The following is a 27,579-nucleotide window of genomic DNA, read 5'->3' on the forward strand; positions in this document are numbered from 1 at the left end:
CCTCCTCACCAAAAACTGAACGGTCAAAAACCCGAATCATCTCCTCTTTAAAGTTCTGGAATCTGTTAGAGCAATCAGCCCTTGCCTCCCAGATAGCTGTGCCCCATTCTCGAGCCCGGCCAGTAAGGAGTGAAATGACGTAAGCAACCCGAGCTCTCTCTCTAGAGTATGTGTGGGGTTGGAGAGAGAACACAATCTCACACTGCGTGAGAAAGGAGCGGCACTCAGTGGGCTGCCCGGAGTAGCAAGGTGGGTTATTAACCCTGGGTTCTGGAGGCTCGGCAGGCCAGGGAGTAACAGGTGGCACGAGACGTAGACTCTGGAACTGTCCAGAGAGGTCGGAAACCTGAGCGGCCAGGTTCTCCACGGCATGGCGAGCAGCAGACAATTCCTGCTCGTGTCTGCCGAGCATGGCTCCTTGGAACTCGACGGCAGTGTAACGAGCGTCTGAAGTCGCTGGGTCCATTCCTTGGTCGGTTCCTTCTGTCATGCTGGTAAAAGAGGACCCAAAAGCGACTTAACAGAAGCAGAGTTTAATAATGTTCAAAACGGAATAACTGACATCCTCTAGATTTGTAGAGGGAAAACAACTGGAGAAGCGGCCACAGACTGCAGGTCGCTTCGGGTAGGCGCAGGCCGTAGTCGACTGAGACACCTGCTCACACGCAGCGTCTGATGAAGGCACAAAACACGACAGAACAGGGTGATACACAATCACGGCAAAAAACACGACAGGACAGGGCGAAACGCAATCACAGCATGGAATATACAATATAAGGAACCGACGGAACAGGAACGGATTACAAAGGAATAAATAGGGAATCTAATCAGGGAAAGGATCGGGGTAACCAAAAAAGTGTTCATCAAATCAAAATAGATTTTAGATTCTTCAAAGTAGCCTCACTTTGCCTTGATGACAGCTTTGCACACTCTTGGCATTCTCTCAACCAGCTTCACCTGGAATGCTTTTCCAACAGTCTTGAAGGAGTTCCCACATATGCTGAGCACTTGTTGGCTGCTTTTCCTCACTCTGCAGTTCAACTCATCCCAAACCATCTCAATTGGGTTGAGGTCGGGTGAAAACCTTGAATGAGGTGTGTCCAAACTTCTGTGTATATATACTTTTGACTGGTACTGTGTGTGTATGTATATATATATATATATATATATATATATATATATATATATATATATATATATATATATATATATATATATATATATATATATGTGTGTATGTATGTATATATATATATTTATTTATTTATTTATTTATTTATTTATTTATGGGTCAGGATAGCGGGCCAGCGGCATTAATGCTGTCATATATTCTGAACATTACAAGCCAACCACACAGGTCCAGCTGTAGTGTGATACACTTGGACATGTACCAATTGCCATTTAGATATGCCAAGAATACCAATATGACATTACATTGGAAAGAAGCAGTTGCTTGTGCACACACACACAAAAGTTGTGCTACATATGCACTTACATGTAAGGAGAGACACATTTATGAACAAACACAATACACATATGCACACAAACACACACACAGACATCACACCACCAACACACAGTCTCACACAGACACACCCTCATGCAAGAGACCTTTTTGTAACGCATGACTAAACTGCTGCAAAGCTACTGAAAATTTTATAATCCAGAGGAACAGGGAGAGAGACAGGCAGACCAAAAGGCTCTGGGCAGGCTAGAAGCAATTCGGTAGAGAGGGGGGGGGGCAGGACAGAGGGAAGGAAGGAGAGTGGTGAAGGAGCGGTAAGGAAAGTCAGAGTGAGGAGGGGAGGTGAGAGAGAGAGAGAGAGAGAGAGAGAGAGAGAGAGAGAGAGAGAGAGAGAGAGAGAGAGAGAGAGAGAGAGAAAGCAGTAGCTCAAACGATGTAGCTCCAGGGTTAGTGCTATCTGGAATCCTTTGCGATGTCCCTTCCCTAAACCTTAACCCCTACCCTAACCTTAAGCATAACTCTTAGCTAACCCTAATATCCTCGACCCTTATCGTTTTAAATGTCAACTTTAATGGGCTAACGTCAGAATTGGGACGTCCCAAGGATTCCTGATAGCATTGACCGTAGCTCCAGTCTCCAGGCACTAGGCAGAGCAGAAGAGGATTGTTTGCAGTAGCAGCAGCAGCAGGATATGCATCCGAAGGACAGCAGTGGCCATTTAACCTCTTAAACTAGCCGGGTTAGTTGCTTAGTGCTTACATCCTCAATTCAACTCTTCTTCAATCAATCAATCCATCCATCCGCTACCCAGCCACCACACCCCTATGTCATTCACTCTCTCAGTTTCCATATGTCATGCATCCTCTCTCTGTTTTTTTAATTCACCTAATTCCATTGTGGTCCTCTCTATGCAACATGGACTCAGAGGTAGACGTAACATAGTAAACATAAATTTGAGACTCTCTAATTAGTATGATATGTTACGTTTCATATGGTATGTATTAATTTGTGGATGTCCATCATCCATTTCGTATGATATGTTACGAATTACATTTCATATGATATCTTACAACTTCCAAATTCATACAATATGTTACACATTTGCAGAACAGCTGATATGTTACAAATGGCAATTTGTTGCGGCTAACATTAGCTAGGTGGCAACGCTAACGTTAGCTAGGTGGCTAATGTTTGCTAGGCTAGGGGTTAGGGTTATGGGTTAAGGTTAGGGTTAAGGTTAAAGGGTTAGGGGAAGTGTTAGTTAATTAATATGTTAAGTAGTTAAAAAGTAGTAAAAAGTTGCACCGTTGATAATTAGCTAAAATGCTAAAGTTGTTTGTGATGCACTGTGTGTGTAACTAGCTCCGCAGCCTTTTTTAGTGAAGACGCCCAAATAATAATTTCTAGTTGAAGGAATATATGAGACAAGTTGAGAAAATACATAATTTTACTTTGACAACATTTTGGTAGTTGGCATTGCAAATGGCAGAGTCTCTGAAGTTTTAAAGTAACTTTCCAGTGAAAATCGAAATTTTCTGTCCACAATAGGCTGAGAGAGGCTGCACTGAAGGCTTGTAGGCCTGTTGTAAATGCAGGTCCTCACCAGACGTCAACCTCAACAATGTCACCTATGGGCACAAACCCATCGTTACTGGACCAGACAGGACTGACAAAAATTGGTCTTCACTGGAGTGATGGTCGGATTCACGTTTATCCTCAAAGGAATGAGCGTTACACCGAGGCCTGTACAATGGAGCGAGATCAATTTGGAGGTGGAGGGTCCGTTATGGTCTGGGGCGGTGTGTCACAGCATCATCGGACTCAGCTTGTTGTCATTGCAGGCAATCTCAATGCTCTGCGTTACAGGGAAGACATCCTCCTCCCTCATGTGGTACCCTTCCTACAGGCTCATCCTGACATGACCCTCCAGCATGACAATGCCACCAGCCATACTGCTCATTCTGTGCGTGATTTCCTGCAAGACAGGAATGTCAGTGTTCTGCCATGGCCAGCGACGAGCCCGGATCTCAATCCCATTGAGCATGTCTGGGACCTGTTGGATCGGAGGGTGAGGGCTAGGGCCATTCCCCCCAGAAATGTCCGGGTACTTGCAGGTGCCTTGGTGGAAGAGTGGGGTAACATCTCACAGCAAGAACTGGTAAATCTGGTGCAGTCCATGAGGAGGAGATGCACTGCAGTACTTAATGCAGCTGATGGCCACACCAGATAGTGACTGTTTTTGATTTTGACCCCCCCCCCTCAGGGACACATTATTCCATTTCTGTTAGTCACATGTCTGTGGAACTTGTTCAGTTTATGTCTCAGTTGTTGAATCTTGTTATGTTCATATAAATATTTACACATGTTAAGTTTGCTGAAAATAAACACAGTTGACAGTGAGAGAACATTTATTTTTTTATGAGTTTATTAGTTCAGAACAGTGGTTTTAATTTTTTATTGGTTCCACTGGTTAATCATTAATTCCCAAGAAATGGCAGAAAATTAGTGAAAGGAATGTGACTGTTACATATCAAACTGCTATTATGGAATGTCCTGATTCAGTACTACTCTACTTTGAACAAGCAGCCTCCACTCTTCTGAGGAGGCTTTCCAGGAAATGTTGGAATATTAGTGAGGTCGGACACTGATTGATATTGGCTCGCAGTCTACATTCCAATTCCTCCCAAAGGTGTTCAATAGAGTTGAGGTCAGGGCTCTGTGCAGGCCAGTCAAGTTCTTCCAGACCGATCTCAATAAATAATGTCTGTATGGACCTTTGTGCACAGGGCCATTGTGATGATGAAACATGAACGGGTCTTCCCAAACTGTTGCCACAAAGTTGGAAGCACAGAAGATCCAATCTCCTTTGCATTAGCGTATCCTCTTCTGTAGCCTGTCAACTATGTGTCTGTTTATCCCTGTTCTCTCCTCTCTGCACAGACCATACAAACGCTCCACACCGCGTGGCCGCGGCCACCCTACTCTGGTGGTCCCAGCGCGCACGACCCACGTGGAGTTCCAGGTCTCCGGTAGCCTCTGGAACTGCCAATCTGCGGTCAACAAGGCAGAGTTCATCTCAGCCTATGCCTCCCTCCAGTCCCTCGACTTCTTGGCACTGACGGAAACATGGATCACCACAGACAACACTGCTACTCCTACTGCTCTCTCTTCGTCCGCCCACGTGTTCTCGCACACCCCGAGAGCTTCTGGTCAGCGGGGTGGTGGCACCGGGATCCTCATCTCTCCCAAGTGGTCATTCTCTCTTTCTCCCCTTACCCATCTGTCTATCGCCTCCTTTGAATTCCATGCTGTCACAGTTACCAGCCCTTTCAAGCTTAACATCCTTATCATTTATCGCCCTCCAGGTTCCCTCGGAGAGTTCATCAATGAGCTTGATGCCTTGATAAGCTCCTTTCCAGAGGACGGCTCACCTCTCACAGTTCTGGGCGACTTTAACCTCCCCACGTCTACCTTTGACTCTTTCCTCTCTGCCTCCTTCTTTCCACTCCTCTCCTCTTTTGACCTCACCCTCTCACCTTCCCCCCTACTCACAAGGCAGGCAATACGCTCGACCTCATCTTTACTAGATGCTGTTCTTCCACTAACCTCATTGCAACTCCCCTGCAAGTCTCCGACCACTACCTTGTATCCTTTTCCCTCTCGCTCTCATCCAACACCTCCCACACTGCCCCTACTCGGATGGTATCGCGCCGTCCCAACCTTCGCTCTCTCTCCCCCGCTACTCTCTCCTCTTCCATCCTATCATCTCTTCCCTCCGCTCAAACCTTCTCCAACCTATCTCCTGATTCTGCCTCCTCAACCCTCCTCTCCTCCCTCTCTGCATCCTTTGACTCTCTATGTCCCCTATCCTCCAGGCCGGCTCGGCCCTCCCCTCCCGCTCCGTGGCTCGATGACTCATTGCGAGCTCACAGAACAGGGCTCCGGGCAGCCGAGCGGAAATGGAGGAAAACTCGCCTCCCTGCGGACCTGGCATCCTTTCACTCCCTCCTCTCTACATTTTCCTCCTCTGTCTCTGCTGCTAAAGCCACTTTCTACCACGCTAAATTCCAAGCATCTGCCTCTAACCCTAGGAAGCTCTTTGCCACCTTCTCCTCCCTCCTGAATCCTCCTCCCCCCTCCTCCCTCTCTGCAGATGACTTCGTCAACCATTTTGAAAAGAAGGTCGACGACATCCGATCCTCGTTTGCTAAGTCAAACGACACCGCTGGTTCTGCTCACACTGCCCTACCCTGTGCTCTGACCTCTTTCTCCCCTCTCTCTCCAGATGAAATCTCGCGTCTTGTGACGGCCGGCCGCCCAACAACCTGCCCGCTTGACCCTATCCCCTCCTCTCTTCTCCAGACCATTTCCGGAGACCTTCTCCCTTACCTCACCTCGCTCATCAACTCATCCCTGACCGCTGGCTACGTCCCTTCCTCCTTCAAGAGAGCGAGAGTTGCACCCCTTCTGAAAAAACCTACACTCGACCCCTCCGATGTCAACAATTACAGACCAGTATCCCTTCTTTCTTTTCTCTCCAAAACTCTTGAACGTGCCGCCCTTGGCCAGCTCTCCCGCTATCTCTCTCTGAATGACCTTCTTGATCCAAATCAGTCAGGTTTCAAGACTAGTCATTCAACTGAGACTGCTCTCCTCTGTATCACGGAGGCGCTCCGCACTGCTAAAGCTAACTCTCTCTCCTCTGCTCTCATCCTTCTAGATCTATCGGCTGCCTTCGATACTGTGAACCATCAGATCCTCCTCTCCACCCTCTCCGAGTTGGGCATCTCCGGCGCGGCCCACGCTTGGATTGCGTCCTACCTGACAGGTCGCTCCTACCAGGTGGCGTGGCGAGAATCTGTCTCCTCACCATGCGCTGTCACCACTGGTGTCCCCCAGGGCTCTGTTCTTGGCCCTCTCCTATTCTCGCTATACACCAAGTCACTTGGCTCTGTCATAACCTCACATGGTCTCTCCTATCATTGCTATGCAGACGACACACAATTAATCTTCTCCTTTCCCCCTTCTGATGACCAGGTGGCGAATCGCATCTCTGCATGTCTGGCAGACATATCAGTGTGGATGACGGATCACCACCTCAAGCTGAACCTCGGCAAGACGGAGCTGCTCTTCCTCCCGGGGAAGGACTGCCCGTTCCATGATCTCGCCATCACGGTTGACAACTCCATTGTGTCCTCCTCCCAGAGCGCCAAGAACCTTGGCGTGATCCTGGACAACACCCTGTCGTTCTCAACCAACATCAAGGCGGTGGCCCGTTCCTGTAGGTTCATGCTCTACAACATCCGCAGAGTACGACCCTGCCTCACACAGGAAGCGGCGCAGGTCCTAATCCAGGCACTTGTCATCTCCCGTCTGGATTACTGCAACTCGCTGTTGGCTGGGCTCCCTGCCTGTGCCATTAAACCCCTTCAACTCATCCAGAACGCCGCAGCCCGTCTGGTGTTCAACCTTCCCAAGTTCTCTCACGTCACCCCGCTCCTCCGTTCTCTCCACTGGCTTCCAGTTGAAGCTCGCATCCGCTACAAGACCATGGTGCTTGCCTACGGAGCTGTGAGGGGAACGGCACCTCAGTACCTCCAGGCTCTGATCAGGCCCTACACCCAAACAAGGGCACTGCGTTCATCCACCTCTGGCCTGCTCGCCTCCCTACCACTGAGGAAGTACAGCTCCCGCTCAGCCCAGTCAAAACTGTTCGCTGCTCTGGCCCCCCCAATGGTGGAACAAACTCCCTCACGACGCCAGGACAGCGGAGTCAATCACCACCTTCCGGAGACACCTGAAACCCCACCTCTTTAAGGAATACCTAGGATAAGTAATCCCTCTCACCCCCCCTTAAGATTTAGATGCACTATTGTAAAGTGACTGTTCCACTGGATGTCATAAGGTGAATGCACCAATTTGTAAGTCCCTCTGGATAAGAGCGTCTGCTAAATGACTTAAATGTAAATGTATGCTGTAGCGTTAAGATTTCCCTTCACTGGAACTAAAGGACCTAGCCCGAACCATGAAAAATAGCCCCAGACCATTATTCCTCCTCCAACCACCAAACTTTACAGTTCGCACTATGCATTGAGGCAGGTAGCTTTCTCCTGGCATCGGCCAAACCCAGATTCGTTCGTTGGACTGCCAGATGGTGAAGCGTGATTCATCACTTCAGAGAACACATTTCCACTGTTCCAGAGTTCAATGGCAGCGAACTTTACACCATTCTAGCCGACGCTTGGCATTGCGCATAGTGATCTTGTGTGCAGCTGTTCGGCCATGGATACCAATTTCATGAAGCTCCCGACGAACAGTTAATGTGCTGACGTTGCTTCCAGAGGCAGTTTAGAACTCGGTAGTGATTGTTGCAATTGAGAACAGATGATTTTGACATGCTACGCGCTTCAGGACTCAGCAGTCCTGTTCTGTGAGCTTGTGTGGCCTTGCCATTGTTGGTCCTAGAGGTTTCCACTTCACAATAACAGCACTTACAGTTGACTCGATCAGCTCTAGCAGGGCAGAAATTTGATAAACTTACTTGTTGGAAAGGTATAGTTGAAAGTCACTGAGCTCTGCAGTTAGGCCATATTACTGCAAATGTTTTCCTATGGAGATTGCATGGCTGTGTGCTCGATATTATACACCTATCAGAAAGGGTGTGGCTGAAATAGCCGAATCCACAAATTTGAAGCGGTGTCCACATACATTTGTATATATAGTATATGTTGCCTATATGGTTAGTATGCATTTTGCATGACAAATATAAGGAAAGCTGTTACTGCCGCCAGTATAGGCATTGTGAAAAACACAAGGCACGTCGACAATGAATTGCGTGGTAGGCTATCCTAGCCGCTTCGGCTGTTCGCGAGTGAGTATTGTAGCGATGTCCTATTCCATAGCGTTATTTATCTCTCCCTACCACTAGTTGCTCCGTTTTCGAGGGACACAAAACAAATGAGGGGGAGGGGTGAGGGGAGAGTTATTGGGATTGAGTCTAAGTGTACCTCAAAGGTTCCTCACAGCGAAATACATTTCAATAACATGGGCTTGGCTGCATCTAAGAGAGAGTGATGCCACTCTTTCACGCATCCTTGCACACGTCTTCCATTTCCCCCCGCCTTCCTTTCCAGCCTCCCTCCCATTAAACTGGGCTGGTAGTGACAAAATTCCACACCCGGACACAAGCTAGTCTCGCATTACCACACTGCATTGTCTCGCTCATCACTCGGCTGTTGAGAACGGACGTGGGGAAATCGAGGCTAAACACAATCGAGCTAGCACAGCCTGGCCAATCCCCAACTCAACCCAGGACAGTATAGCATGGGCCAGCCCTAGCCCTAGCCCCAGCCCAACACAACCCAGCCCGCATCCAGGTTGGCTGACCTGGTGTTCTGACAAACTGACCTACACACAGAGGGTGCGATACCCTTGAATGAAGATTCTCATCTGCGCCCCAAATGGCATCCTATTCCCTATATGTGCCCTGGTAAAAGTAGTGCACTATAAAGGGGATAGGGTGCCATTTGGGAGTGGGAACACACGCATCAGTATTCTCAGAGAGTCAGAACAGCGTCCCAGTATAGCCCAGCCCCAGCCCCCCACACAGCAGACTGAGGCTGAGTTAGAGTGCTGCATCATCAACCATCAGCCAGCCAGACTGTTCGTTGGCTGGGCCCTTCCCTCTCTCTCCCAGTCTCAGTCTTGACACACTCTAACAGAGCCAGTACTGTGTCAGGGGAGGGGAGACAGACCAGCTTTCTCCACATTATATTCTCCTCACATCCATCCATCCATCCATCCTCCGTACACAGGCTGTTGGTGTGTTTCCTTCATTTGCTTATTATTCCCCAAAGCAATAACATGGTCTCTCATGACTACTAGCAATAACATGGTGTTCTCCCATCATGGCTGTAGTATTCTCGCGAGCCATACGCGACTCTCCAGCTGAGGAAACTGTAGGCTACAGAGATGGAAGAATCTTAGCCCAGGGAGGATGACTTCCCTTTCATTAGCTTTTGCCCCTTCAAGCAGTAACTGTTTTCACATTATGGCTGTACAGGGATGCTATAATCTTAGCCAAGGAGGATCCATTCCCTTTGGCAGTAGCACAAGACTTGATGCTGGCCATAATCAGATTCCCCTGTTAGCTGAAAGCTGAGAGGGGTGTTGATAAAAGGCTGGGAGGGAGAGTGATTGTAAAACAGAGTTTATGTCTAAAATAGCACACTACGTTTGACCAGGGCCCATAGGGATCTGGTCAAAAGTAGTGCACTTTGTATGGAAAAGGTGGCATTTCAGACATAACCTAAAACAGAGACAAAAAACATAGATCTCGTTCCTCCCTGCATTCATGTCAGAGAGAGACAAGAACAGAGTGGCTGGGCGGTGGATTATAAACTGGCTCGCCTTCCCTCTACTGGCCCTGTGTCTGTTTTTCACATTTCATCAGGAGAACACAATTTCCGTCTTGTGCACTGAACTTGTTTGTTACATAACTGTCAGCAGTACTAGATAGAGAGAGGGAGGTAAGTGAAACACACATATACTAGAGCTCTTTAGAATATAATTTAACATAATTCTACATCATCCAATACAATAACTTCCATAGAGGTTAGCTATAGATGGGCTCTAAAGTGTGACCATTTTGGTCGCAAACGCTCCTAAAGATTTAGCTGTAAGACCTAGAATATTTATTTGGGAGAACGATTTATTACTTTTTCTTTAAACAAACGTTTTGCTGGGTAGTTGGCGTTAGCTATCGCTAGTCGGCTGTACCTGCGCCAAAAATCTGGTATTTCTCCTTCGCGATAATCTTCTTTTTAAATGGTGAGCCAACATGTCAGCACTTTTGTTACCATGATTGATCAAAACGCGTTCTCATGGTTCTCTATTGTCCTTCTGCAGCAGATAAGCGATTCGAGCAATTTAGTGAGCAATTTGTTTGGAACATCGAATCACAATAAAATGGCAGTATCGTCTAGCAATATGTATAGAATCGTGAGAATTGCAACATGTATCATATTGGCACATAAGTATGAAGATAATAATTTGTATCATGATGTCCCTGGAAATTCCCAGCCCTAATTAGTAGAGAGAAAACGGATGGTTTCTAGCCCACACTGTTCAAAATATATGACCCATATTACCGGCGCTATGTTTTTTATTACTGTAACGCATTGGCGACTTTTACATTCATAAACCAAGTCGCGGACCGTTCTAAAACTACTTGCGGGCTAACCATTTGTTAACATCTTATTCAGTTATCAAGCTAATAACATGGTAACTTTACTAGTGTTTCCGATCATTTGGGAGCACAGAAAGAAAGGAAAGGGGATAGCTTCATCAGGAGATCAATGACTGCACCAGATTTGCAAAAATCATAACACCAGAAGGTGCGACTCTCGCTCTTGTGACCTCGCCTCCATTGATTTGTACAGTTTCTCCATTTTCATTTAGGTAGTGTAGAAGATATCCACGATGAGAGAGGAGGATGGGGCCCCCTTGTCTCTTTTACAGCTACACTCTTAGAAATATCTAGCCTATATCAACATGCATGATGACAAAAACCATTTTCAAGGCCACGCTTACACTTGGAAGCGGCAGGTAGCCTAGTGGTTAGAGTGTTGGACTAGTAACCAGAAGGTTGCAAGATCGAATCCCCGAGCTGACAAGGTAAAAATCTGTCGTTCTGCCCCTGAACAAGGCAGTTGTTCAGGCCGCCATTGAAATTAAGAATTTATTCTTTACTGACTTGCCTAGTTAAGATAAAGGTAAAATAAAAAACGCAACATAATGCATCACTCTTCACAAAAAACACACTGTCCACACTGCTTGTTTAAGTCAGCTAGCTAATGCATTTCTGCTGGTTTGCGTTGCCTTATTTCTTCTGCAGGAATACATTTTTGAACAATTAGGAAAGTCTGTCATCTGGAACGTCAGTGTTTCAACGAACAGTGTCTGCCATTAACCTTTTCCCAGTAGCCCTCTAAGCCATTGGGGAGAGGGAGGGAGAGTGAGGTGGACACAGAGAAGAGGGAAGAGGAGAGATGGGGGAGACAAGCAGGTACAACAACTAGAGTATTCTAGAGTAATCTGCACTCAAGCACACTAAAACTTTAATGCCTTGGGGACAGCGGGGACAGGGCATTGTACAGAATAATAATAATCAAATATATACTGTATGTAGCTTTCAGGGGTGTACCGGTTCACCAAACCCACGATTCAGTAGGTAATGTGGTTTTGAGGTCCCATTTCGGTACAGCAGGAAAATGAAATGCAATTCACAATGTTCAGCATTCACAATTTCCATGACATTTACTGTTGTGACCAGGTTGTTATGTTGGGCCTCTCAAGTTGCCACTCTGATTCTGCGTTAATAACCATGTGGGAGATGCCAGTTGTAAAGTTGTAAATACGAGTTGGATACATTCATGTGATTTGAACTCGTTGAGAAACGTCAATATGCTAACGCCCAAGAAGCTGTGTCACCCATAGACTATAAGCACAGCTATCATGCTTGTAAACAAATTATAGAGTTCAAAAACCACATTCATAGATTGCGTTTTAATACATAATTGCATTTAACTGCCAAAAATGCTGTTATAGAAACCATTTCCTTAGTAGGTGATGTCAGAGGTCACCATGTGGGAGAAGTGGGTGCTCGGGATGATAGACCAGTTTCCCACTAGTAATTACCAGTTTTTAGAGCCGTTCAAGTGGATTTTTACCAATTATTTATGGTAAATTCCCACTTCCCACTTGGTTTCGAATGCACCATGATCATGTCTGTAGAACGGTACATCTCCCACTCTGGGGTAATGGGAATGGCTGTCACTGTTAAGTACGCACAGGGTGCTTTGGCCAATTCATTGAAAACCTATGCTTTGGTTTGTGGGTACTACCTGTTTGCTGGGTACTACCATGCACAAAGTAGATGTCCTAACCCACTTGCCAAAAGTATAGTTTGTTAACAAGAAAATAGTGTAGTGGTTGAAAAAAATAGTTTTAATGACTCCAACCTAAGCGTATGTAAACTTCCGACTTCAACTGTATATATTCTTTTCTAGGCTGACCCATTGTTGAGGCCCTTGAGTTTTTCTGTATTTATTCGGCTTCAGTGCGGACCGAACCAAGAACCGTGTACCGAACAGTTCGATACGAATATGTGTACCGTTACACCCCTAGTAGGTACTGTGCACAGACCAATCACGAGCCAAAAAGCAACTCCTGTACCACCAGTTTACACGATGCCATGATCATTTGTGTCATGGGTTTATAATATCTGGAATTGAATAATAATATATACAAAGTGTGCCTTACAGTAAATGTGTCGGCTACAGTACATCATGTGACTGAACAACCCCTTTATGTGGTTTAATTAAATATCTCAACTGGACAACGTGTCAGTATTTTGATATAAAAATAATTTCTTAAAATATGCATAAAATATCTATACTGACATCAAACTGTCAAAACCACCAAAGCCATCGATGACAGGAATCCTGTCCTCTAAACCAACTGAATAAGATTAAAACTCATTGACAATGCCGAACCTGCACAGAAGCTAACTCATTCTACACAGGACAGGACCGGAGTCATGTTGCTTACTATGTTGCTTACCTTCGGGAAAGTATTCAGACCCCTTGACTTCTTCCACATTTTGTTACATTACAGCCTTATTCTAAAATGTATTCAATAGTTATTTTCCCCTCAATCTACACACAATACCCCATAATGACAAAGCAAAAACAGGTTATTAGACATTTTTGCAAAAAAAAAAAAAAAATGGAAATAGACATAAGTATTCAGACCGTTTACTCAGTACTTTGTTGAAGCACCTTTTGGCAGCGATTACAGACTTGAGTCTTGGGTATAATGCTATAATCTTGGCACATCTGTATTTGGTGAGTTTCTTCCATTCTTCTCTGCAGATCCTGTCGAGCTCTGTCAGGATGGATGGGGAGCGTTGCTGCACAGCTATTTTCAGGTCTCTTCAGAGATGTTCGATCGGATTCAAGTCCGGGCTCTGGCTGGTGCACTCAAGGACATTCAGAGACTTGTCCTTAAATCACTCCTGCGTTGTCTTGGCTGTGTGCTTAGGGTCATCATCCTGTTGGAAGGTGTACATTTGCCCAGTCTGAGGTCCTGAGAACTCTGGAGCAGGTTTTCATCAAGGATCTTTATTTACTTTGCTCCGTTCACACTTTCCTCAATCCTGACTAGTCTTCCTGTCACTGAAAAACATTCCCACAGCCTGATGCTGCCGCCACCATGCTTCACTGTAGAGATGGTACCAGGTTTCCTCCAGACTAAACACTTGGCATTCTGATGAAACCAAGATTAAACTGTTTTGCCTGATCAGAGAATCTTGTTTCTCATGGTCTGAGAGTCTTTAGGTGCCTTTTGGCAAACTTCAAATGGGCATTCATGTGCCTTTTACTGAGGAGTGGCTTCCGTCTGGCCACTCTACCGTAAAGGCCTGATTGGTGGAGTGTTGCAGAAATGGTTCTCCCATCTCCACAGAGGAACTTTGGAACTCTGTCAGAGTGACCATCGGGTTCTTGGTCACCTTCCTGACCAAGGCCCTTCTCCCCTGATTGCTCAGTTTGGCCGGGCGGCCAGCTCTAGAAAGAGTCTTGGTGGTTCCAAACTTCTTCCATTTAAGAATGATGGATGCCACTGTGTCCTTGGGGACCTTCAATGCTGCTGAAATGCTTTGGTACCCTTCCCCAGATCTGTGCCTCAACACAATCCTGTCTCGGAGCTCTACGGACAATTCCTTCGACCTCATGGCTTGGTTTTTGCTCTGACATGCACTGTCAACTATGCGACCTTATATAGACAGGTGTGTTCCAAATCATGTCCAATCAATTGAATTTACCACAGGGATGATCAATGGAAACAGGATGCACTTAAGCTCAATTTCGAGTCTCACGGCTGCTAGAATCTTGACTAGAACCAAAAAATGTGATCATATTGCTCCAGTGTACTCCAGTACTCCACTGTACTCCAGTGCTAGCCTCTCTACACTGGCTTCCTGTTAAGGCTAGGGCTGATTTCAAAGTTTTACTGCTAATCTACAAAGCTTTACATGGGCTTGCTCCTACCCATCTTTCCGATTTTTGTCCTGCCGTACATGCCTATACGTACGCTACGGTCACAAGACACAGGCCTCCTTACTGTCCCTAGAATTTCTAAGCCGACAGCTGGAGGCAGGGCTTTCTCCTATAGAGCTCAATTTTTATGGAATGGTCTGCCTATCCATGTGAGCGACGAAGACTCGGTCTCGACCTTTAAAACTCATATCTTCAGTAGGTCCTATGATTGAGTGTAGTCTGGCCCAGGAGTGTTTAAAAAATATATATATTTCACCTTTATTTAACCAGGTAGGCTAGTTGAGAACAAGTTCTCATTTGCAACTGCGACCTGGCCAAGATCAAGCAAAGCAGTGTGACACAGACAACAACAGAGTTACACATGGAGTAAACAATAAACAAGCCAATAACACAATAAACAAGTCAATGACACAGTAGAAAAAAGAAAATCTATATACAGTGTGTGCAAAAGGCATGAGGAGGTAGGCAATAAATAGGCCATAGGAGCAAATAATTACAATTTAGCAGATGAACACTGGAGTGATAAATGAGCAGATGATGTGCAAGTAGAGATACTGGTGTGCAAAAGAGCAGAAAAGTAAATAAAACAAAAACCATATGGGGATGAGGTAGGTAGATTGGTTGGGCTATTTACAGATGGACTATGTACAGCTGCAGCGATCGGTTAGCTGCTCAGAAAGTTGATGTTTAAAGTTGGTGTGGGAAATAAAAAGTCTCCAACTTCAGAGATTTTTGCAATTCGTTCCAGTCACTGGCAGCAGAGAACTGGAAGGAAAGGCGGCCAAATAAGGTGTTGGCTTTGGGGATGATCAGTGAGATATACCTGCTGGAACGTGTGCTACGGGTGGGTGTTGTTATCGTGACCAGTGAACTGAGATAAGGCGGAGCTTTACCTAGCATAGGCTTATAGATAACCCAGAGCCAGTGGGTCTGGCGACGAATATGTAGCGAGGGCCTGCCGACTAGAGCATACAGGTCACAGTGGTGGGTGGTATAAGGTGATTTGGTAACAAAACGGGTGACACTGTGATAGACTGCATCCAGTTTGCTGAGTAGAGTGTTGGAAGCTATTTTGTAGATGACATCGCCGAAGTCGAGGATCGGTAGGATAGTCAGTTTTACAAGGGTAAGTTTGGCGGCGTGAGTGAAGGAGGCTTTGTTGCGAAATAGAAAGCCGATTCTAGATTTGATTTTGGATTGGAGATGTTTAATATGAGTCTGGAAGGAAAGTTTACAGTCTAGACAGACACCTAGGTATTTATAGTTGTCCACATATTTTAAGTCGGAAACCATCCAGGGTGGTGATGCTAGCCGGGCGGGCGGGCGCAGGCAGCGAACAGTTGAAAAGCATGCATTTGGTTTCACTAGCGTTTAAGAGCAGTTGGAGGCCATGGAAGGAGTGTTGTATGGCATTGAATCTCGTTTGGAGGTTAGTTAGCACAGTGTCCAAGGAAGGGCCAGAAGTATACAGAATGGTGTCGTCTGCATAGAGGTGGGTCAGGGAATTGCCCGCAGCAAAAGCGACATCATTGATATATACAGAGAAAAGAGTCGGCCCGATAATTGAACCCTGTGGTACCCCCATAGAGAGTGCCAGAGGTCCGGACAACATGCCCTCCGATTTGACACACTGAACTCTGTCTGCAAAGTAGTTGGTGAATCAGGCGAGGCAGTCATTAGAAAAACCAAGGCTATTGAGTCTGCCGATAAGAATACGGTGATTGACAGAGTTGAAAGCCTTGGCCAGGTCGATGAAGACGGCTGCACAGTACTATCTTTTATTGATGGTGGTTATGGTATCGTTTAGTACCTTGAACGTGGCTGAGGTGCACCTGTGACCGGCTCGGAAGCCGGATTGCACAGCGGAGAAGGTACGGTGGGATTCTAAATGGTCAGTGATCTGTTTATTAACTTGGCTTTCGAAGACTTTAGATAGGCAGGGCAGGATGGATATAGGTCTGTAACAGTTTGGGTCTAGGGTGTCACCCCCTTTGAAGAGGGGGATGACTGCGGCAGCATTCCAATCTTTAGAGATCTCGGACGATACGAAAGAGAGGTTGAACAGGCTGGTAATAGGGGTTGCAACAATGGCAGAGGATAGTTTCAGAAATAGAGGGTCCAGATTGTCAAGCCCAGCTGATTTGTACGGGTCCAGGTCTTGCAGCTCTTTCAGAACATCTGCTGTCTGGATTTGGGTGAAGGAGAAGCTGGGGAGGCGGAGCTGTTGGCTGGGGTTGGAGTAGCCAGGAGGAAGGCATGGCCAGCCGTTGAGAAATGCTTCTTGAAATGTTCGATTATCATGGATTTATCAGTGGTGACCGTGTTACCTAGCCTCAGTGCAGTGCGCAGCTGGGAGGAGGAGCTCTTGTTCTCCATGGACTTTAGTGTCCCAAAACTTTTTGGAGTTAGAGCTACAAGATGCGAATTTCTGCTTGAAAAAGCTAGCTTCGTATAATGGTTCCTGACTTCCCTGAACAGTTGCATATCGTGGGGACTATTCGATGCTATTGCAGTCCGCCACAGGATGTTTTGGTGCTGGTCAAGGGCAGCCAGATCTGGAGTGAACCAAGGGCTATATCTGTTCTTGGTTCTGCATTTTTTGAACGGGGCATGTTTATCTAAGATGGTGAGGAAATTACTTTTAAAGAATGACCAGGCATCCTCGACTGACGGGATGAGGGCAATATCCTTCCAGGATACCCGGGCCAGGTCGATTAGAAAGGCCTGCTCGCAGAAGTGTTTTAGGGAGAGTTTGACAGTGATGAGGGGTGGTCACTTGACCGCGGGCCTATTGCGGACACAGGCAATGAGGCAGTGATCGCTGAGATCCTGATTGAAAACAGCGGAGGTGTATTTGGAGGGCAAGTTGATCAGGATAATGTCTATGAGGGTGCCTATGTTTACGGGTTTAGGGTTGTACCTGGTGGGTTCCTTGATGATTTGTGTGAGATTGAGGGCATCTAGCTTAGATTGTAGGACTGCCGGGGTGTTAAGCATATCCCAGTTTAGGTCACCTAACAGAACAAACTGAAGCTAGATGGGGGACGATCAATTCACAAATGGTGTCCAGGGCACAGCTGGGAGCAGGCGGCAACAGTGAGAGACTTATTTCTGGAGAGGTTCATTTTTAAAGTTAGAAGTTCAATCTGTTTGTATAGACCTGGAAAGTATGACAGAACTTTGCTGGCTATCTCTGCAGTCGATTACAACTCCTCCTCCTTTGGCAGTTTTATCTTGACGGAAAATGTTGTAGCTGGGTATGGAAATCTCAGAATTGTTGGTGGCCTTCCTAAGCCAGGATTCAGACACGACGGAGTGTGCTAAAGCAGTAAGTAAAACAAACTTAGGGAGGAGGCTTCTGATGTTGACATGCATGAAACCAAGGTTTTTTCGATCACAGAAGTCAACAAATGAGGGTGCCTGGGGACATGCAGGGCCTGGGTTTACCTCCACATTACCCAAGCAACAGAGTAGGATGAGGGTACGGCTAAAGAATATCAAAACTGGTCGCCTAGACCGTTGGAGACAAAGAATAAAAGTAGCAGATTTCTGGGCATGGTAGAATAGATTCAGGGCATAATGTGCAGATGGGTATGGTGGGATGCGGGTAAAGCGCAGGTAAGCCCAGGCACTGAGTGATGATAAGAGAGGTTGTATCTCTGGATAAGCTCGTTATAATGGGTGAGGTCACTGCATGTGTGGGAGACAAAGCAGGTATCATAGGTATAATGAGTGGAACTAGGGGCTCCATTGTAAACTAAAACAATGATAACTAACCTAAACAACAGTATACAAGGCATATTGACATATGAGAGAGACATACAGCGAGGCATAAAGTAACCACAGGTGTTGATTTGGAGAGCTAACTGAGACAACAACGGGTGAGACAACAACAGCTAATCAGCTAAAACAACAACAGGTAAACTGGCGCTGAATGGGCAGAGAGGGTCGGTTAACTACACACAGAGCCTGAGTTCACGGCTGGGGCCAACAGATTTTTTAAAAAGTATATATATATTTTAAATAAACAGAATGGAGTAGCGTGATTAATGGACAGTCCAGCGGGCATCAGGTATGTAGCCAAGTGATCATAGGGTCCGGGGGCAGCAATAGATGGAACCGGGAAGCAGCGGAGTAGTCGCTACTACGCTAGCACGCGGGCGACACAGCGTTTAAAGTTAGTAGCCCGGGGCTAGTAGACGCGTCTGCTCAGATGTCCGACGGAGGCCGGTTGAAGGCACAGCGGATGGAGTATTTATCGGCAGACCTGTCTTGGTGGTGCGGTGGGGCGCCGTGTCGACTAAGGATCCAAGCCAGATGGTGAAAGAGGTATTGTAGTTGTAGTAATTTAGTTTTCTATCCGGGAGATGCGCCTGGCTCACGGCTAACTGGTGCTAGCTTCGGGGCAGGGGCGTTAGCCACTATAGCCACTCGGTAGCAGCGGTGATCCGGTGCCAAGATCCAGAGCTTGCGGCAAGGATCCGGTGGAGTAGTGTCTTATAGCCGTTTTGGGGTGGAGTGAACAACTGAGTAGGCTGGGAAGTGGGCCTCAGGGATAGCTTCGGTACTGGGTAACTCGGTGGGTGCTAGCTAGTTGTGAAGATCAGGAGAATGGTCCAGGGATTTACGGCAGGAATCCGGCGTTGTAGTGGAGAGACAGTCCGTTACTGGTAGGCTGGCGAGTATTATCCAAGCTAAAAAAAAGGGCTGGTACCTATGCAGAAGGTAAAGGCCGCTAGCAGTGGCTAACAATGACTAAATAGCTTGTAGCTAATTAGCTGGTTAGCTTCTGATGGCTAGATGGTTCTTGCTATAAATTAAAAATAATAGCGGTTCCGAATCACATTGGGTGAGGCAGGTTACCGGAAGGTATAATTGAACTAAAATGGAAAAGAGATTGAAAATAAAATTTTAATCTATACAAAAAAATATGAAAAAATACAAAAGTACACGAGAGGACGAACAAAACACATCAGCACTGCTACGCCATCTTGGATGTAGTGTGAAGGTGTACGGAAAGGCACTGGAGCAACGAACCTCCCTTGCTGTCTCTGCCTGGCTGGTTCCCCTCTCTCCACTGGGATTCTCTGCCTCAAACCCTATTTCGGGGGCTGAGTCACTGGCACTCTTCCATGCTGTCCCTAGGAGGGGTGCGTCACTTGAGTGGGTTGAGTCACTGACGTGATCTTCCTGTCCGGGTTGGCGCCCCCCCCCCCTTGGGTTCGTGCCGTGGGGGAGATCTTCGTGGGCTATACTCTGCCTTGTCTCAGGATAGTAAGTTGGTGGTTGAAGTAATCCCTCTAGTGGTTTGGAGGCTGTGCTTTGGCAAAGTGGGTGGAGTTATATCCTGCCTGTTTGGCCCTGTCCGGGGGTATCATCGGACTGGGCAATAGTGTCTCCCGACCCCTCCTGTCTCAGCCTCCTGTATTTATACTACAACATTTGTGTAGGGAGGCTAGGGTCAGTCTGTTATATCTGGAGAATTTCTCCTGTCTTATCCGGTGTCCTGTGTGAATTTAAGTATGCTCTTTCTAATTCTCTCTCTCTCTTTTTCTCTCTAATTCTCTCTATTTCTTTCTCTCGCTCTCTTTCGCTCAGAGGACCTGAGCCCTAGGAACATGCCTCAGGACAACCTGGCCTGATGACTCCTTGCTATCCCCAGTCCACCTGGTCGTGCTGCTGCTCCAGTTCCAACTGTTCTGACTGCGGCTGTGGAACCCTGACCTGTTCACCGGACGTGCTACCTTGTCCCAGACCTGCTGTTTTAAACTCTCTAGAGACAGCAGCTACGGTAGAGATATTCTGAATGATCGGCTATGAAAAGCCAACTGACATTTACTCCTGAGGTGCTGACCTGTTGCACCCTCTACAACCACTGTGATTATTATTATCTGACCGTGCTGGTCATACTTGGCCATGTACTGTTATAATCTCCACCCGGCACAGCCTGAAGAGGACTGGCCACCCCTCATAGCCTGGTTCCTCTCTATTTTTCTTCCTAGGTTCCAGCCTTTTCTTGGGAGTTTTCCTAACCACCGTGCTTCTATACCTGCATTGCTGTATTTCTGTACAGCACTTTGTGACATCAGCTGATGTAAGAAGGGCTTTATAAATAAATGTGATTGATTGATAGCAAAAGGTCTGAATACTTATGTAAATAAGGTATGTTTTTTATACATTTGCTAAAATTTCTAAAAACCTTTTTTTGTTCATTATGGGGTGTTGTGTGTAGATTGATGAGAGACAAAAACAATTTAATTAATTTTAGAATAAGGCTGTAACGTAACGTAAACTGTGGAAAAAGTCAAGGGGTCTGAATACTTTCAGAAGGCACTGTATCTTTGATGTAATTTGTTGAGAAAAAGCAAGGGCAAGAAGGGATGTGTGCGTGTGATATAGAGAAGGGGATACGGAGGAGGTGTGTTTCTCACTTACTTTCTGAGCCTGGTAAAAGGGGTCCAAATCCTCCAGTGGTGTCGCCACCATTCCACTAGGGATGTCGCCATAGATGAAGGGCAGATTCCGCCCAGCCTCCAGGTCACTGTTGGGCTTGGGTTTGTTGTCATCGTCGTCGTCACGGTGACTGCTGTCCTGCTTGGGCGGCGGTTTGTTCTTCTCCTCGTTGATCCGGAGCTCGATGTTAGCCAATGATTCCGCGGTAAAATACTTGAAGCTGTCAGGTCCTGGTGGTGCCATAAGGGGTGCAGCCATGTTTTCATCCTGCACCTACTTGGTCGTCAAGTATTGTACCATCCACTGTAACCAGCTCTGGGGGGCCGAAGAGAGAGAGTAGAGAGGAGAAAGAAGAACAATTGAGCCAAGAGAGGAGTTGAGGCCCTTGAGTTTTTGATGTATTGATCTTGAAAATAAAAGGCATAAAATATTAAATGGTTTGAATAATTTTTTGCATTTTCTGTAAATGTAATACATGAATTATCATAACAGCAAGATGTATCTGTATGAACTGGAAGTATTATCATTATTTTTACTGAGTGTAACTCTTTTTGTGCATGCACTATGTGCCCTGGTGAAAAGTAGTGCACTATATAGGGGATAGAGTGCCATTTTGGGTGCAGATACTCTCTCCCTGTTTGTCTACAGTAAGGAAGAGCCTCAGAGCATGAGAAGGTATTTCTAGTTCTGTCACAGCAGAGCCATCACAGAAATGGACCAGTACAGTCTAGTCTTGACAGAAGAAGAAAAGTACGGAATGTGTGTCCCAAATGTGTCCCTATTACCTATATAGTGCACTACTTTTGACCAGAATTCTATGGGCCTTAGTCCAAAGTATTGCACTATGTAGGGAATAGGGTACTATTTGGTACGGGCCCCCATACACTAACACTGAATGAGAGATAAGGGTTTTAATGTGAGATCATCAAACTAAAAATACCAACGAAAACATCAAATAAGGATGCTGCTATTTTTGAAACACACTACAGATGTAGAAAGAAGGAACAAATATGAGTCAATGGCTTTTATCTATGATAGATATGACAAGTAGGCTTGATCATTGGTTGCATCTCAAATGGCACCCTAGTCACTACATAGTTTACATAGCACAATGGACCCTGGTCAAAAGATGTCCACTATACAGGAAGCAGGGTGCCATTTGTGAGGAAGCCATTAAGTGCTGTAGTTGACACCCTGTGTTTTATTAAAATATATATTTATTAAAAGATAAGTATTTTGGTGGGAGAAACTACTCAATAGCGTTTTACTCAGATTGATATATTATTTGTGCTCATTATCAATTGAAGATACTAATTGCATCATTTTAAAAGGTGTGGTTGATTCAGGCGTGTTGAAATCAGAGATGTGTCAACTTACTGAAAGGATTATGAATATTCAAAGGATATTATTATGATGATGAAAGGATTTGATGGGTAGCGTCTTGGAGGAGGAGCTTCATCCTGACTACCAACCCAGTATAAAACACTACAATTGTCTACATATAGCAAGCATAGAATTAGAATACTTGCCATTTCATTTTATGACATTTTTACGTTTCTCACTGTCACAATCCATGCTAACCATGCTTGGCCCAATGTAGAAAACATATAGTAGTAGTATAGAAATGTGTCATGTCATGAATCTCTGTGCCAATACAGGAAATAAGAGACCCATCTGGCAACAGACCCAGCAGACCACAACAGACTAATGGGATGTGTAACTGTAAGGAAATACCTTCCACGGACCTGTATTTCCTGCTGATTCAGAGAATACACAGACACACTATAGTACAACAGAATCTGTTTTACAACAGCAGCACAATGCATAGCCTATCATTCATAGGCTTCCCCTCGTAAAAGAGGTTTCTTACCTTTGGGGTCTTTCCCGGTTTGATTAAAGGTTAAAAATGTTTTACAATGTTTTGCCTCAAGTGCATTCATAGGGTCATGAGATGCTACATGAGATTCTACATGAGATGGCTACATGAGATGCTGCATGAGATTCTACATGAGATGCTACATGAGATTCTACATGAGATGGCTACATGAGATGCTGCATGAGATTCTACATGAGATGCTACATGAGATGGCTACATGAGATGCTACATGATCATGGGATGACATCATGCTTTTAGGGCTATACTGTATTTGTAGTTTTGCCTGCAGCCAAAATTTCACCCTATTCCCTTTACATAGTGCCCTACTTTTTGACTAGTACCCATAGGGCTCTTTTCAAAAGTAATCCAGTGTTATAGGAATCTGGTCAAAATTAGTTCAGTGCCTTTAGGAATCTGGTCAAAAGTAGTCCAGTGCCTTTAGGAATCTGGTCAAAAGTAGTCCAGTGCTTAATGGAATCTGGTCAAAAGTAGTCCATTGTTATAGGAATCTGGACAAAAGTAGTCCAGTGCTTAATGGAATCTGGTCAAAAGTAGTCCAGCGCTTAATGGAATCTGGTCAAAAGTAGTCCAGTGCTTAATGGAATCTGGTCAAAAGTAGTCCAGTGCTTAATGGAATCTGGTCAAAAGTAGTCCAGCGCTTAATGGAATCTGGTCAAAAGTAGTCCAGTGCTTTTTAGGAATCTGGTCAAAAGTAGTCCAGTGCCTATAGGAATCTGGTCAAAAGTAGTCCAGCGCTTAATGGAATCTGGTCAAAAGTAGTCCTGTGCTTATAGGAATCTGGTCAAAAGTAGTGCAGAGAATAGGGTACCATTTGGGACACGTGACTCTTATTATTATTAGAAAAGGATGAAGATACTAAGACAGCGGTCAGGGGGATGAATGAGCCAGCAGCAGCAGTCCCTCCCTTGCCTGAGAGCACACATTGAGAGCCTACACACACACACACACGCACGCACACACACGCACGCGCACACAGAGAGAGAGAGAGAGCCTAATCAGAGCAAAACTCTGACACACTGTCACTACACAGTTTAATCCCACTAATAAAATACCGGAACTTTCACTTACATTGGCACTGTCTTACAGTAGCTTGCTTATGGGTTCCCAAAACAGTATAACTATACCTTTGCTTTGAATTTCTTTAAGAAAGTATCAAAACAGCCCCAATTCAGTTGCAATTCAGTAGATCTATTTCCCACATCATACCTCACATAATAGGATACTGTACCGTACATGACATTAGTACAGAATCATGTCGGGGCATCACATCTGTCAAAAGACCATTTCAAAGTGTCTCTAAGGGGGTACTTCTGTCCATATAGAAAAATAATGCTGTCCAGATTACAGGTATGTTAAACACATATCAGAACAAATCGCACATTTTACAAATGGTACAGTCTATAGCCTACACATTCTGTATAGGTTTATATCTAACCTCTGAATCAGATCTCTCATCAGACCCAGAAGGTCGAAGGAGGATGAGGCCCAGGCCTACATCCAAAATGGGCCTATCATTCATCATTTAGAAACCTGTAAATATCGAAACTTTCTGCTAACATATTGCAATGAATAACGTTGTATAAATCTCACGATTTCAAATTGAAAGATTCGATTCAACAAACGACAAAAATGTCAGGGTTTGTTCTCATGCTGAATGCTCGTCCACTGTAGAGATTGTATAATTGTGTTGTTTGCATTCACACAATATAACTAACTACAGGGATTGACAACATAACTAACCTTACAGCTCGTGAAACACTTAGAAAATGCTAAAATATCATACTGCATCCGAAAATCGGAGATAAGAGAAGGAAAACTGCATTACAATCCCTCATCTCACGCTTCTCACGGGCGCTGTCCATTTCAGCACCACAAGATCGAGCAAGGAAAGGGACTAGCGGCTGAAATATCAGGTTACAAAATAGCCGTTTTAATGTGATATCAACTTCGTCACTCGTTTTTATGTTATTGCGTTACACTCAAAAGGGATATAGATGACAGGACAAACAAGACAACAAGATTTTGGGATGCATGCAGGCCATGAGCCTATAGACATAGGCTACAGGGTAATGGCTTACTAACAAGGATATGGGCTGCAGGTGTGGTATAATCCAAAAAGCACATGATGGTTGTTTATGCTACAGCGTTTACTTACCGACTTAAATGTTACACACTGGCTGGTGTAAAATAAGGCTATGCATCAGCATAATGTGATAGCAACCATCCCTCATTCTATTCTTACTTGGACATACGAAATGAACCGTTTTTCAGTCATTTTGTTTCATCCAGTGGCGGTGCACCAGCATGTTTTAAGTAACCATTTCAGGCAGAGAGCACCATGCAGCTTTTCCCGTTAACGACCGTGTCTCACAGGTAAACCGCTGGCCAAATGTCCTTAGGCTACCTAAAAAGCCCTTACATAATGACCACCCCTTTCATTTTCCAAACATACCCTAGGCTACACATTCGGCGTCATGGTATGATGGCAATCTATATTCTGTAAAGAAGCAGGCAGGTCTCTGTGGGTTGTTGCACCACCTGCCATTATTCCGGGTAGTCGATGGCCCTATCAATTTCAGTTTATACTATTGTTTACTATATTATAAACTCAATGACACCAATCTCCCTGGCAAAGACATGCACACTAGGCCACTGTATCGTTGTTACCTAATCTCATTTTCACAGGCGCAATAGGCGAGCTATTGCTGAATGGTGTGTTTGTTCTGAGGTATAAACATTAATATCGATCATTCTATCGTTGCCAATCGAATTACAACGTCGGTTTGTAGGCTTTACATAATAAGGCATGATAAGCATCGTGCAGAGATATTGCGATGCTCACGTTTAGCAGCAGCCTACCCAAAAGTGCGGCCCATCAGAGCCTAGGAAACACTGCGAAATGCTGCAGTGGGTGGTTTCTATGTTATGCTCAGGTTTTTCCACGGAGCAAAAGTCCCATCTCGAACACATAGTCCTACCTTGTCGCCATTAACATCATAGACTCCAGAAAAAAACATTGTTCTCCATAATTTTCTCCAATAATTCAGTGTTTCTAGGATATTCGGAGCGTTTAACACGCTGCCCAGTCCTAAAATAGGCTCCTTGAAGGAAGGAGATACAGTATGTAGGCTACCACACCCGTAAAGCCATGTCGACCACCAGGTCGATACCAGGGTATGTGTATGCAACGAAATTACAATGGTAATAAGATTCTTGCTTTGATCATATATTTTCTAGATGAAAGGTGGGTGAAAAAGAGGTGTGAAGGATAGCGGCACCGTTTGAAAGGCTTTGGTACCAACACCCCCCCCCCTCCTACATGTTAGAATAGGCTAGAATAGATGGATGATTTTTTTTAAATGCATGGTGGAGGAGAGAATTAAGCTATCACATTAGGCTACTGGTTCTGATCGCCATACATTGGCCCATATTTGCTGCGTGGCATAACTATCACGAAAATAAATACAAATTTAAGCACGAAATCATTCATTTTCGTTTGATAATCATACATTTAGATTTTTTTTTAAATGTAATCGTTTAGTTTTATAAGCAGTCAAAATCGGGGACATCGTCACCTCATAATTTTTCCTATTTATCTGAACAATATTATGGTTAGCTCTGTGAAGGAAATTAGCAATATATCGATTACGCTTAAATATAACGGGAATCTGGTTTAGGCTCTGGCAGGCAGCCTATTCAAGCAACAAAAAAAATGCTGGTCAGAGAGCGGCTCTGCGACATTTTTACAAGGCTATTGACAGACTATAACCAACCGATTCGTCCAAACATGCAACCGTTTTAGAAAAAGCTAAGAATTCACCTACTTTATAAGCGTTACAAGGAACCCAGAAAGGCGTTGTTGGACTGCAGATGTCGAAAAGATTCGGGAGAAACTGCGGTTGTCGCCATATTGTTGCTGCTATCTTCCCTCTCAGTACTTGCAGCTACCCTGGCTGCATAATTGATGACTCTCAGCAGAAATGTAAGGGAGTGTCGCCAAGTGCCTTTCACTGAAGAAATCAGTGACCACCACCACCATTCATCTTCGCTTAAAAATAGGCCTATGATAAACAGGTGAATTGTTAAACATTTGCTCAAATACCTCCACGAGATGTGAAATCGTTAAAAAAAGACTAGCCTATAAGACGTTCAACATAGGCACGGCAACTGAATGAGCCAAGCCATATCAGCTGAACATGGTGTGGACCACTTTTTACAGTCTTGTAAGATTTCTGGTGGATGATACGCGGCTGACATGGTACATGGTGGGCAAAGTAATGAGTTGTTGGTATAGACCTACAGGAATATTTTACTAAAATTATTACATGAGAAACTTGAAATTGGGCCTAAAATTCGTTGCAAATAAGGATATGCAAAATCAGAAATTGTAGGCTATGATAGGATAAACCTATAACATTGTTCAAGGGTATCAACATTATCCCCGTTTGTTTACAAGCCTAGTAGGTTATTGACTCAAGTGACCTCTGCCTGCAGTACTAATTGAAGAGTGACCAAACGTGGTATTACGTCACAATGTCGACACTTTGAAACAATCAATGAAGGAATCAATGAATGAACCCCCGATTGGATCCACCTGTCAGTTTAGTCCATCTGGTCTACATTTCCTCACTCAAATAATGGACTTT

At 45.0% G+C, this 27,579-nt stretch overlaps 1 protein-coding gene across 10 annotated transcripts in view; it reads right to left on the minus strand.

Annotated features, from left to right (window-relative positions):
• Positions 1 to 27,022, minus strand: part of scn8aa (sodium channel, voltage gated, type VIII, alpha subunit a) — a 98,464-nt gene extending 71,442 nt beyond the window's left edge. For all 10 annotated transcript variants that reach the window (XM_046366174.1, XM_046366172.1, XM_046366168.1 and 7 more), the window contains exons 1-2: positions 26,758 to 27,022; positions 21,019 to 21,351 (exon numbers count right to left, since the gene is read on the minus strand). In XM_046366174.1, coding sequence (XP_046222130.1) covers positions 21,019 to 21,294 — 276 coding nt within the window. In that variant the 5' untranslated portion in view covers positions 21,295 to 21,351; positions 26,758 to 27,022. The remainder of the gene's footprint in view (positions 1 to 21,018; positions 21,352 to 26,757) is intronic.
• Between the last annotated feature and the right edge of the window lie 557 nt (positions 27,023 to 27,579).

Source organism: Oncorhynchus gorbuscha, linkage group LG10 (genome assembly GCF_021184085.1).
Source record: "Oncorhynchus gorbuscha isolate QuinsamMale2020 ecotype Even-year linkage group LG10, OgorEven_v1.0, whole genome shotgun sequence".
Taxonomy (NCBI): Eukaryota; Metazoa; Chordata; class Actinopteri; order Salmoniformes; family Salmonidae; genus Oncorhynchus; species Oncorhynchus gorbuscha.